This window comes from Cicer arietinum, chromosome 5 (assembly GCF_000331145.2).
Source record: "Cicer arietinum cultivar CDC Frontier isolate Library 1 chromosome 5, Cicar.CDCFrontier_v2.0, whole genome shotgun sequence".
NCBI lineage: Eukaryota > Viridiplantae > Streptophyta > Magnoliopsida > Fabales > Fabaceae > Cicer > Cicer arietinum.
Genome location: NC_021164.2, coordinates 66939154 through 66951219, shown reverse-complemented (window position 1 = coordinate 66951219; position 12066 = coordinate 66939154). Strand labels below are relative to the sequence as shown.

Genomic DNA, 12066 nt, shown 5'->3' with positions numbered 1-12066 from the left:
TACATTGAAAATTCCTCACAATATCGGTTTAATTTCGCTAAAGTATGATTGAAGACAAAGCACTCTTTTTACTCATGATGCTTGATCTTCTGCGATGTATACTGTGTCTAGAGTGATTCCTAAGGGGTTCCCAGTTTCTTCTTCTAGTATAACCAGTAGGTTGCCGGTAGATTTTAGGAGGGAACGAGGTATGTGATACCTGAATAAAAATAATCAGTTGCAAGTAAATAAATGTTTGGCGTAATTATATGTTATAGTTATATACTAGTGTAAAATCTGAATTTACGAGCTTTAAGGAAAATAGGAAATTATTCAAATGCCAGATGTTTTACAAATATCTGTTACAAAAATCATCATTTGGAATACCTAAATGGGTACACGTTTAGTAAAAAAAACTTCTTTTACTTTTGGCATAAATACTTTACTCTTTGTGGCTTAGAAACATACCATTGTTGTGAAGGAGTCCCTTTTTGTGTGTGGAAAGATATCCAATATCTGCCAATACCTTGGCCATTAACCCAAGTGAGTCCCTTTCCCATAGAACCAAGGTTAAGCACTACAGGGTCATTGCCTGCTGGTTCATCAAATGTGGTCTGTGATTCAACAGACAACAGGTAAATAAAATATTAGTGCACCTTAGAGAGTGTGTTGTTAACATAATTCACAAATCCTCAGACTTCCCAATCCTTTGAAAGGGTTGAGATAGAATCTAGCATAAAGTAGTAGGAGGAACGAACAGCTAAGGTCTTTAAGATATTGGATTGGATTCCCTCCAAAATTACCCATGCATTGTTGAGGAAAATTAATGGAACAACAAAATTTAATGATAATAAATTTACCTGATACCATGTCAGTGGTTTAGTAGAGCTTTGAAAACTTTGCCACTGAACTTTACTTGATCCAGTGGCTGTATAGATTTGCATTGTTTCTCCTAACAATCCAACCTAAAGTTGTAGAAAAAACATTGTTAATTATGTTCTGAGAGCTACATTGTGAATAGTATATCAAGATGGTCAATGATTAAAGATACATGATATGATTGATAATTGTGATCTCATTAAACTGCAGTCTACTAAATCAATATCTCATTATGCAGAGATAATCACCTGATATCCCCACGAGTAACTAGTGAAATCTCTTCCTTGAACTTTCACTTGACGCAAACCAGCAACTCTCCTTTCTAGATATGCTCCCGAGTTCTTCATGTAAAAATTAATAAACATTTCATGTAATTCATAATCTTATTTTGGCTAGCATATATTATCTAATATCTATTTGTATAACTTAAAACAAGCTTTGAATGATTCTGCAATGGCATGCTACACAGATATTTGTTCAGTAGCAAAGGATACTTCATTATAAGTCCACAGTCTTGTTATCTCAAATATCGGCAGAACAAACATCTCAAATGGAATAAGCATGCATATTACCTGGTACTTCATCTTTATAATTGACAAATACTAAGAATATTGGTTCAATATGTAATTAATTTTTGTAATTTTGTAGTGGTTTTCTTGGCTTGTTGATAATGAGTGAAAAAGAAGATTTAACGGTTGAGACAATTACCGGCAATCCAACTGTTGCACTAAGTATGGAGATGTTGTTCATCCCATTTATCAGATTGACATTGTTCTCCATCGCAACATACATATTGTTATGACTTCCATGTGCTGAACCTGTTAAAAGCATGCATAGAGCCCAAATATTAACATCTCTAATTGTACTTTGAAATATAAAGTGAACAAGTGATGTAGAATGTATTGAAGATGAGAGAAAATGTGTTATATTGATATTGTTTCTTTTATCCAAAGATATTTTCCTCCTATCCTAAAAAACTTGATATTCAGTAATTAGATTTAGAGCTTGCCTATTAAAACTCCATTGATGAAAGAATGCAAAACATGTCCTTGGCTGTATATACTAAGAACAGATTGAGCATTAGGAGAGTTTCCATTAAATCTGCACCATCAAGATTTCAACATGCATTTTAGTAGGAATAAAGTCTTCAAGGGACCACAAACATTCTCAAGTGCAGCTGGCATTAAGAAGTTGTGATGCTATTTTACCTGAAAGTGTACCACATATAATCAGATGTATCTTTTGCTGTGCCGATTTGATCTAATAATGTGTTTGCTCTTAATGAGGTATCGTCAAAATTAGGGATGGCTTCTGTATACACTTTCCAATTTTCAGCTGAATTGAACTGTAATTGTGTTTTCATTGCTCTGGCATTATTCTGTACATTCACCTACAAGAACATAAAAATATGAAACACTTATCTCTAACTACATTATATTTGTGCCACTCATTGATGCACAAAAGGTCAAAATTGAACATTCGATTTTACCTTGGCAGTGTTGAAGGCTACATTCTTGCAGTCTGGTAGAATACTGATCGATTTCGAGGGCAATTGATAAGGAATATTTTGAAATTGGACTGTGACATCCCCATTTCTACTATTTTCCAAGAAGGCAGCACATTCTGTGGAGCTTCTGAAAACATAAGCCTGAAGAAAAGAGGTAAGAAAATGATTACCTGATTAGAAGCTTAAGCTTTTATAGAGCACTTTATGAATTCCTTGATGAGCATTTATTATAGATTTTTTTGTTTCCCTTTATTTAAGTAGTACTACTCTGAACTTAAATATAAACAAAAAGATAAATGTATTTGGTCCAAATTTGGAATGTTGATTCTTAATTACTTGTTGTTGTGAGCCTAAGCTGAATGTGGTTTGAGTTCCATAAAGTAGAGCTTGTGAACATGACTTGATTGCAGCATGTAGCTCCTTAAGATGTCCCCATTTTGGTTGCCTAACCAAACCTGGTTACCTTAGCATAGTCAATCACATATATAATGGTTCAATATTTGCAATTTCATTGAGATGGAAAAAAGGAATGAACCATACCATATTCATCTAGTGGAGCTTCATCATAATAAGCTGTTGTTATGAAAGCAGAGGCCATTCTATCAAAATTGGTTCCTCCATGGTACTGTATCAAATCCATCAAATGAGTTACCCAGACAAATATATTCAAATCCAGCTAAGTTGAAATAAACCTACTTACATGCTCAAGAAAAATAAAAGAGACAGAAAAAAGATGAACAATTATAGACAATGATGATACCATGTAGTAATTAACATAGCTTCCTTTCTTTGCAATGAACAAGGCAACATTATATGCAATGTCTTTAGCTGACCTCAGGTATGGTACTCCACCAAAGGCTTGATAACTTCAAATTATTTAAATGTCAAATAAATAGCATTAGTTCAGTAAAACACTTTGCTAAATGAAATTCACACTTCAAGAAAAATTGTACAGGAACATACAAACTAGTCCAATTCTCTGTCCATAGTGAAGGTTTGTTAGGCGAGTTCGGCCCCTTAAATCTTGTTCCACATTCCATGCCATTGCATGTGTTGATCTGCAAATTATATGCATCAATTATTTACTATTACTTTTCTTAATTTATGCGTAAAAATTTTAAATGACTTAATAACGATGTAAAATAGATGGAATATGATAAGTCTGTGAAAAATAAGGTAAATTAGAGACTGACCACTGGATCCGGAGCATCGTCTTGTTTGCACATTACCCAAGGCACACCCGTTTGGAGTCCCACGGCCATTTGAGCAGCCCAGTGCATATAGGTCACTCCGTTCTCTTGAAACGCCCTTCCTATGTTACCATATTCATTCTCAATCTATATGAACCACAAGCCATTTGTAAGTATCAACATAAAACTATTCCAAATATATAATTGGCAATTCTATGTTGTTTCCTTGATGTTTAAACCTGGGATAGTATGATAGGCCCTCCTTGTGAAGCATAAAGATTGGCTGATTTCATCATGTTGACTATTTTGGTAGTGAATCTTTGCATGTGATACTGACATTTAAGAAAAGGTCAATTAATGAATAATCCATTACTACTAAGTCATAAAAATTTGAATGGATGGAAGAAAAACAAAAGTTGGTACCTTGAATTGATCATTGTTAGATCTAAATACAATTCCCGGAATATCATGTAACCATAATGGTAGACCCCTACACCAAAAAATTGGGAGTCAAGTTCTTGTAAAAGTTAGTAATAATGGGAACATTTATATTTATGAATAGATTATGTTTTATTACCCATAAGTGAATTCACTCTCAATGTAAGGTCCAATTCGAAGTGTCACATATAAACCTTGTGCTTGAATTTCCTTAATGAATCCCACTAAATCAAACCTTCCACTAAACTCATACTGTAAAAGCAAGTCAAAAATCACAGCCATGCATTTTGTTTCTAAGTAAGAAAATATATGACAAAAAAGTAAGAAGAATTATATATATGGACAAATGAGGTTAATTACCTGACCAAGTTGAGGTTCGTGAAGATTCCAAAACACATAAGTTTGTATGACATCTAAGCCTCCTTCCTTGGCTTTGGCAATTAAATTAGGCCACATCTGTTAAATTTATTAACAAAATGCAATTCATAAATTAAAGGTGAGGAGGTTTTCTTTGTGTTGCTCTTATATTTTAATATTTATTTATTATTAGAGTTATTAATTTAACTATTTAAAAAATAAAATAAAAATACTAATAATAAAATAAAATAAAATATATTAATAAATTTTATATTTTAATTATTATTATTATTATAATAAATAACTATTATACTTATAATTAAAAATTATTATAATTAAAATGATTAAATAAAAATGATTATATTATATTATAAATTTCGAAAAGAATAAATTAAATGATAATAAAAATTAAATAATAATAACAATTAAATGAAAAGAAATTTATATTAATAACATGAAAATGAAACGAAATACATTAAAGGCTAAATGTCCCTTAACTTAATTTTAAGTAATATTTTAGTCATTTATATATTTTTTTCCCAACTTGGTCCTTTATTTTAATTTTAAGTGACAATTTGATATTTTATGTTTTAAAATTTCAACAATGTTATCCTTTTTATACAAAAAATCAAAAAAAAAAAATTCAAACAAAACTCATAAAATTAATTATATTATTCAATATAATACAAATTTCATCAAATTTGTAATGCAAATCTTCAAATAAACTCATATTTTCATACTTTATTTGATAGTGTTAGGAATAAATGACTAAATCGAGGAAAAAAAAATAAAGGACTAAAACGTTAATTAAAATTAAGTTAAGGGACCACAGGTGATATTTAACCTACATTAAATTAACGATAAAAAAAAAAACCAGAATAATGAGAAAGAAATGTTGGCATGGAAAAAACTTTTGTTTTTAGCATTTTGGCATGAAAGTTTGTACAACAAATCAACAACTAGGCATATCATATAGGATCATGAGTGTAAAAGCACCCTCTCTATATTATACTCTTTAAAATAATGTATACTGTGTTTAGGCAACAATGTGAATCATAAAATAATATTAATTTATAATTATATTTGTCTGATTTTCAAAAATAAGTTAGACAAATCAGATTTTGATTTGATCTCATTAATTTATAATTATGAGATATAAATGTTGTAACGATTATTTATATGGAAAAATATCAAAGCAAAATGGCATCAAACCCTAATTCATGACATAGTATCAAGAGGTTCCATCAAACCTGTAAGCTTTTGGTTTCATCTTCGCGATTCCTGATTGTCTTTCACAATTTTTCGGTGTTGAGATTGTGTATCATGGTTGTTTCTTTTCATTTAATTATTATTTAATTTGTATTACTATTTAATTTTTTTTAAAAAAAAAGTATAATATAATTTAATCATTTTTATTTAATTATTTTAATTTTAATAATTTTTAATTATAAGTATAATAATTATTAAAATATAACCAAAAAAAAATTTACTCAGTTAGAGGTTACTTTTCTAAGAAAAGACCTTCTATTGAGTTTCAAAATTTTGTTTTTTAGGTGGTTGTTTTCCCAAGGAACGACCTCCTACTAACAAAGAAAGAAAAACAATTAAGAATTTTTATAAAAAAAAAAAAAAAAGAAATATATATATATATATATATACTTTACCCACAAAATTCACTTCAAAAATAAAATATAGGAAAAATTTAAATTTTATATAGATAAAAAATAGAATTTTATAATAATATATAAAGAGAAATAATTATTAATTTAAAAAGGAGTTTTGTAATGATAGATTTAATATAAAGTTTAAAATGATATAATGGACAAGTGTTACCTTAGAAGTCAATTTTGCATAAGTGACAATTACCTAAAATATATATACGTGACAATTAATGGAGAGAAAGGAGATCCCGTTAATACTAGTTTAATTAAAATAATAATGGTCAAAACAAAATATAATTAAAAAGTCTTTGTAAAGGGCCTCACCATGTGAAACATACACGTGACAATGACAATTAAGTGCATACAAAAGATGGCTGGCTTGTAATGAAGGGTGTTTTGAATTAGTGTAGCTATTCCAATAATGGCATATGGCATCATGTGATTCAAAATAAGGACAAAGTACTAGTAGTTGATTACCAAAATTATACTAGTACATAAAATAACATTAGAATTTAGAACCCCATCCTGCGTAATTTATTATTATTATTGTAAAGAAACACAGCTTGTCCTGTCAGTCTGCACCTTAATTTTAAGCTTCAAATTATAATTAATTAATAACTCTGTCAAAGCTAGTCACGCGCGCGGTTTTTGTTACTACATCTCAAATTAAATATAAATAAAATTAATAAATGTAAAATATAAATAAATATCACAAACTTCTTTTCTTTTATTTAATGGTGATCACAATGTTTCTAAAATGTCATTCTTTTAATTATTCAATTTTCTTTTATCAATTTAACAATTTTAATTTTTGTTAATAAAACTAAAACTTAAAATAGTAGTTCAATTTATTAATTATTAAATAATTTAAACAATAAATCTTATTATTTTAATAAAATTGCTCAAATTAAAGTTGTTTGGATGCAGGTGAGTGGAATAATTAAGCTGGCAAGGAAAAAACATCTTATTTTAGATCCCCTCGAAAAGGTAAGAGAAAGAATTTTTTTTTTAAATGAGACCAACAAAACTCTATTAACAAAATAATCTCTCTTACCACAAGATCCTCATCTTTTTGCTGCATCTAATAATTACTTTAGAATAGTTTTGTCATTTTAGCAATAAATCTTTTCTTTCCGCTCTGTTTTTAACAAACCAAACAAGAGAAAAAAATGCTTTTTCTTTTTTATTATACTTTTACTTTTTACCCAACTCAAACACTTAAAAAATCATTTTATTTTATACTATTCTTTTTCTTCTTTCTTTTCTTTCATCTTTCTTTCCTTTCAATTTCTTTTCTAAATCAAACAAAGCATAAATATGATAAATAATTTTCTAAATATAATTTTTTTGGAGATAAAGTATACATTTAATGATTATAAATTATAATTTGCAACTATAATTACGTCTATAGTATAACAATTTTAATTTTAGAAGTCTTTAAATTATATTATCAACACTATAACCGTGATTGCAATTTAAAACTACACAACTACACGTTTAACATTTTTTACCTGACAAGGACAATGAGAACAAGATGATTCCCTCGATCCCTCCCACGTCTCTATCTTTCTATTGCTTTTAAATGTTTCCAACTTTTATGTTTGTTCTTAACAACAAAAATAGTACAATAAGACATAGCATACAAACTTTAGTACAAGAAAAACACAAGATATATATAAAACTTAAGGCATATCGTTACCTGAGGAGTGCTACGAGGATAGTGAATTGAACCGGAGAAGAGGATTTTATGTTCGCCGTTAATAACTAATGATGTTTTGTCGTAGGTGACATTGCCACCGTGGACGGTGCCAAAAGACGCCGTAAAAATTACTACGAGTAATAATAGTAATAAAGAACAACACCGCAACCACCACTTCTCCATAATTATATTCCACAAACAAGTAAAAGAAATGTTGTTTTTCTTCTTCAAGTATTGGTAATGCTATTGCTATAGCTTCTCTCGACACAAGACTATATAATAATAAATATTAAATAATGAAGAGGGCGATAAATGAAATTACTCGCTATTGCGATTGCAGCATTTGTGTGTCGTGATTTTATATTGAATTTGCGGTATCGTGGGCTAGCTATGATTTGTACATATAACCCGCAACTATTATTTTAAAATATAATAATAAATAAACAAATTAACATTAAGGGTAATGCAATGATTTGTTGATTTTTCGGTAACGAAAAGATATTAATTACATTTAAGAAATAGTTTTACTATTTTAAAAATTCGTTATTGACTATTTAATTTGAGAAGTATATTAATTTTTAATTTCCATAATGAATAGGTTAAATTTAATATATAAAAATTTATAAGGAGAAATAATCAATTACAAAAATTTAATGGAACCATGTGCATAATTTCACCAAAAAAGGCAGGTTTTAGCATATATGTAACTAAATTTAGTTAAAGAACAGGTAGATTTGTTTTAAATGTATTTTCTCATAAACTAATCATTACTATGTATACTAAATAATTGTTTTTAATAGTTCATATTCACTAATCCATTTTTTTAATCTAAATCATTTAAGGTGATAATTTTGCTTGGGTTTACTTGTGATTGTAAAAAAGTTTTATACATGCATTTGAATATCAAATTATATTTCAATGTATATGAAAATAAGTTTAATTTTTTGTTTGGTATCGAAAGACTTAGACCATTGCTTTAAAACATCTTAAAATTTATCCAAGACGTGATAATTCTTTTTATAGTAATGGTGAAATTTTACAAGAGTTAAAAGTCATGAGAGAAATTTTAACAGTTGAATCAATTAAAGCTATATAATGTCAAGTTTTTATAATAAATTTAATTGTTTCATCAATGTGTGCATATTCTATATAATAATACTATTAATTCTTATTACAATTGGATCAACAATGGTTTTTTTTAAAAATTAATTATTGAAATTTTATTATCATTTACTATATCACAAAAGATATTTAAAATAATTATGTTTTTCTATTTCTATCTTTTTTTAATAAAACTTTAATGATATGAAAAAATTATCAATGGTTTTTTAATTAAAAATGCACAAACATATTTAAATAATTATAAGAATATTATTTGTTTAGTTTGTCCAAGACACTCACCCTTTAACAATGAAGTGTTTTATATATACAATTAATCATAAAACTTACAAATATATTTATATTCAATAATTGCATAAATGTTGTAAATAGATAAGTGCGACTTATAATTAAATTATTTGATGTAGATGTTGTAATTTTTCCCTTTCTAATTTTAATTTAAATATTAATTTTTATTTGAATAAATTTGTGATTTGTTATAAATAACTGTTGTTGTCTAGAGCGTTCACCTAACTAAAATGTTGGATATATTTTTGCACTTCATACTTTACTCTAAAAAAGAGTTTTAACTTAAATATGTTTTTTGGTCTAATAAATTATGATATTATCACTTATTTTATATAAATTTATAAAATAAAAAAATTGATGTATACGATGCAAATAATAAATCCCACACAAACAAAAAAAAAATAGCTTAATTCAACAGCTGTTTTCGTAGCCACAATGCTCAATTTTTTTAGGCAATGCTCAACTAGATTGACACCTAAAATGATAGTAATCAATTGAATATTCATTTAGGAATTAGTTGGTTGTACCTTAGCTTTAGGAGTAATAAAAAGTGTCCGAAACTAGATGGTGTATTTGGATACGTAACCTTTTTTTGGTAATTGGTAACGGGTTAGGTATTACTACTAATCTACTACATTATTTTTCTTTTTAGTGAAGCTATATTTTATTAGTAACCATTTTAAAATACACTTCTTTATTATATTTTTATTGCATCATTGTGTAAGAAAAAATGGCATTGAGCTTAAGATAAAATGTCATCGTAATAATAACGGTTCAATAGTAAATAGATGCAAGATGTAATAAAAGTTGCTGAATAATAATCAAAGTAAAGAAGGAGATAAGGATCAAAACCGTAGCAACTGAATAACGTGTACAAGCAGACTTTATATCATATATCCTTCAATAATTTACGACATGTCCATCTTAATTGTTTCCCACCACGCTTTACGAAAATGACAACTTTATTTTGTAGCTTTTCAATATGTTAGTTGTTAATTAACTCATCTCTTGTTTTTCTTTTGTTATGCTTGCAACTTTTTTAGAGACTAATTGTGTAGATTAACTAATACGATATCTAATTCGGACCTAAACTGCTCAGTTATAAATCATTAATTTTCATGTAGTTTCATATCACATCATTTAATTAAAAAATTGAGCGGTTAAAATTAACCAGTTAAAAAATCAATATATCTCGACCAGCAATATAAAATCGGACAATTCAAATCTATTACAACGTCGTGCAATTGCAAGAAATCCAAATCCATCTACTTCATGGTTTAATTGATTAAAATGTTCAACTACACACTTGCATTGGATGACTACTAATTGAATACAAAGTTTAATGTATTAAAAATTAAAAATAGACCTAACATTTATAGTTTGTCTCTTCTTTTTTATCTATTACAGGAGTGTTTTAAGATAATTTTTTAGTCTAAAATCACCTTTTTAAATAATTTGTTTTCCTCGTTTTATCTAAATAAGTGGTTTTCTCACACTTTTAATTTTTATTTAGTATTTTTCTTGTGATTTCGACGTTTGAGTGCGACGTTTTATTTCCGTTTTAGTATAACATTTTTTTGTTTTTCTATTTAGTTGCAAGTGTTCATTTGATTCAGTAGTTTTGATCTATTTATAAATTATAATTAATAATTTTGACTTTGTCAACATTATAGATATGGAGACACATGTATTTGATGTATTTGAAGTGAGTTTGTTTCCCAGATTTATCTTTTTAGCTTTTAGTAACTTTGAGTTTGTATTGTATTGATATATTCTACCCATTTGAATGAATCCATCTAAACTATTTTAGTAAAATAAAGAAGTTAAATTCAACAATTTATCAATGGGAGTTGGATCTAACTAAAGGGGCTAGATTCCTACAATTTCGTAGACACAAGTTCAAATTCCTACAGAAAAAGATTTCCACATTTAATGTTCGACAAATTTTAAATACAATTGTTTTTAATATAAGAAATCTATGTGAAATAAAAAAAAATAAAAAAATCAAATCTTTTAACTTGATTCAATTCAATTAGGCTATTATTGTTCAAACAAAATGAAACCAAGCCATTCAACTTATTGAACTAGACAATTCAGCCCAACTTTTAAATGGCTCATGTTAAATATGCCAAAAGTAGATTTTGTAGTTATTGAAAAACAGTGTTTAAATTTTCAAAAAGTTTGAAAACACAAAGTTTAAAACAAAATCTGTATATCTGAATCATTAACCTATATCCTTGGGGTAGATGTTAGCTTTTCCCACTTTTAAAATACTGGTACGTACCTTAAGAAGGGTTCTTGTGGATCCGCCAACAAATAGCTTGCCTCAAAATAGAAGCTAGCTTCCTAAAAATTTGAGATCACTTACTTAGGAAAATTCCTTACAATTAAAGAAAAATTTAAAATATATAGTTGATATATATAATACAATTTAGCCATTTTAACTGTAAATTATATACTTCTTCATTGGCCATTTTAACCACAACCGGTTTGTTTTTAAGGCAAAGGAAAGTAAAAACCAAGTAAACGCAAATCTACACATTAACATATTTGATATACCATTTACATGATCCAAAAGCCCAATTTTTTTTCCATATAATTAACTAACTTATACTGGGTTCGAAATTGTAAGCACCTCCTGAAACATCTCCATCACTAGCTCCCTATCAGCATGCTTGAAAAGGTTATTTATTTCATCATCTCTAATATCATATATTTTACCAAATTCAAATAAGAATGTTAAACATCCTTTCTTTAACTTGTGTAAGTGATAAAGCCAAGCCTCATTCAACATTTCAAGAACATTGTCTGAGTTAATATCTTCCAAAAGGCTTTCCTCACATAAATCTTTCAGACCACCAATATCGTACTTGTTAGCTGCTCCAAGCAATGCGAGACAGTGTTTCCGGAAATCTTCTTGTTTAATTGATCCATACAAGTAACGTAGAA

At 27.9% G+C, this 12066-nt stretch overlaps 2 protein-coding genes across 5 annotated transcripts in view; both read right to left on the bottom strand.

Annotated features, from left to right (window-relative positions):
* Nucleotides 1–8063, bottom strand: part of LOC101515127 (beta-galactosidase 16-like) — an 8480-nt gene extending 417 nt beyond the window's left edge. Inside the window, exons 1-19 of one of the 4 annotated variants that reach the window (XM_073368906.1) lie at nucleotides 7711–8063; nucleotides 6184–6216; nucleotides 4354–4449; nucleotides 4133–4245; nucleotides 3979–4045; nucleotides 3795–3887; nucleotides 3559–3702; nucleotides 3329–3423; nucleotides 3126–3231; nucleotides 2906–2990; nucleotides 2702–2820; nucleotides 2348–2506; nucleotides 2067–2248; nucleotides 1868–1959; nucleotides 1567–1676; nucleotides 1107–1199; nucleotides 840–944; nucleotides 448–593; nucleotides 2–199 (exon numbers count right to left, since the gene is read on the bottom strand). In XM_073368906.1, the coding sequence (XP_073225007.1) occupies nucleotides 73–199; nucleotides 448–593; nucleotides 840–944; nucleotides 1107–1199; nucleotides 1567–1676; nucleotides 1868–1959; nucleotides 2067–2248; nucleotides 2348–2506; nucleotides 2702–2820; nucleotides 2906–2990; nucleotides 3126–3231; nucleotides 3329–3423; nucleotides 3559–3702; nucleotides 3795–3887; nucleotides 3979–4045; nucleotides 4133–4245; nucleotides 4354–4449; nucleotides 6184–6216; nucleotides 7711–7893 (2148 nt within the window). In that variant the 5' untranslated portion in view covers nucleotides 7894–8063 and the 3' untranslated portion in view covers nucleotides 2–72. Of the gene's footprint in view, nucleotide 1; nucleotides 200–447; nucleotides 594–839; nucleotides 945–1106; nucleotides 1200–1566; nucleotides 1677–1867; nucleotides 1960–2066; nucleotides 2249–2347; nucleotides 2507–2701; nucleotides 2821–2905; nucleotides 2991–3125; nucleotides 3232–3328; nucleotides 3424–3558; nucleotides 3703–3794; nucleotides 3888–3978; nucleotides 4046–4132; nucleotides 4246–4353; nucleotides 4450–5600; nucleotides 5772–6183; nucleotides 6217–7522; nucleotides 7618–7710 lie in introns of those variants that run through there. The other 3 variants (XM_073368908.1, XM_073368907.1, XM_073368909.1) reach the window with 3 other exon arrangements.
* A 3422-nt stretch (nucleotides 8064–11485) lies between these two features.
* Nucleotides 11486–12066, bottom strand: part of LOC101514806 (BTB/POZ domain-containing protein At1g21780) — a 2472-nt gene continuing 1891 nt past the window's right edge. The window contains exon 5 of the mRNA XM_004502438.4: nucleotides 11486–12066. Coding sequence (XP_004502495.1) covers nucleotides 11726–12066 — 341 coding nt within the window. The 3' untranslated portion in view covers nucleotides 11486–11725.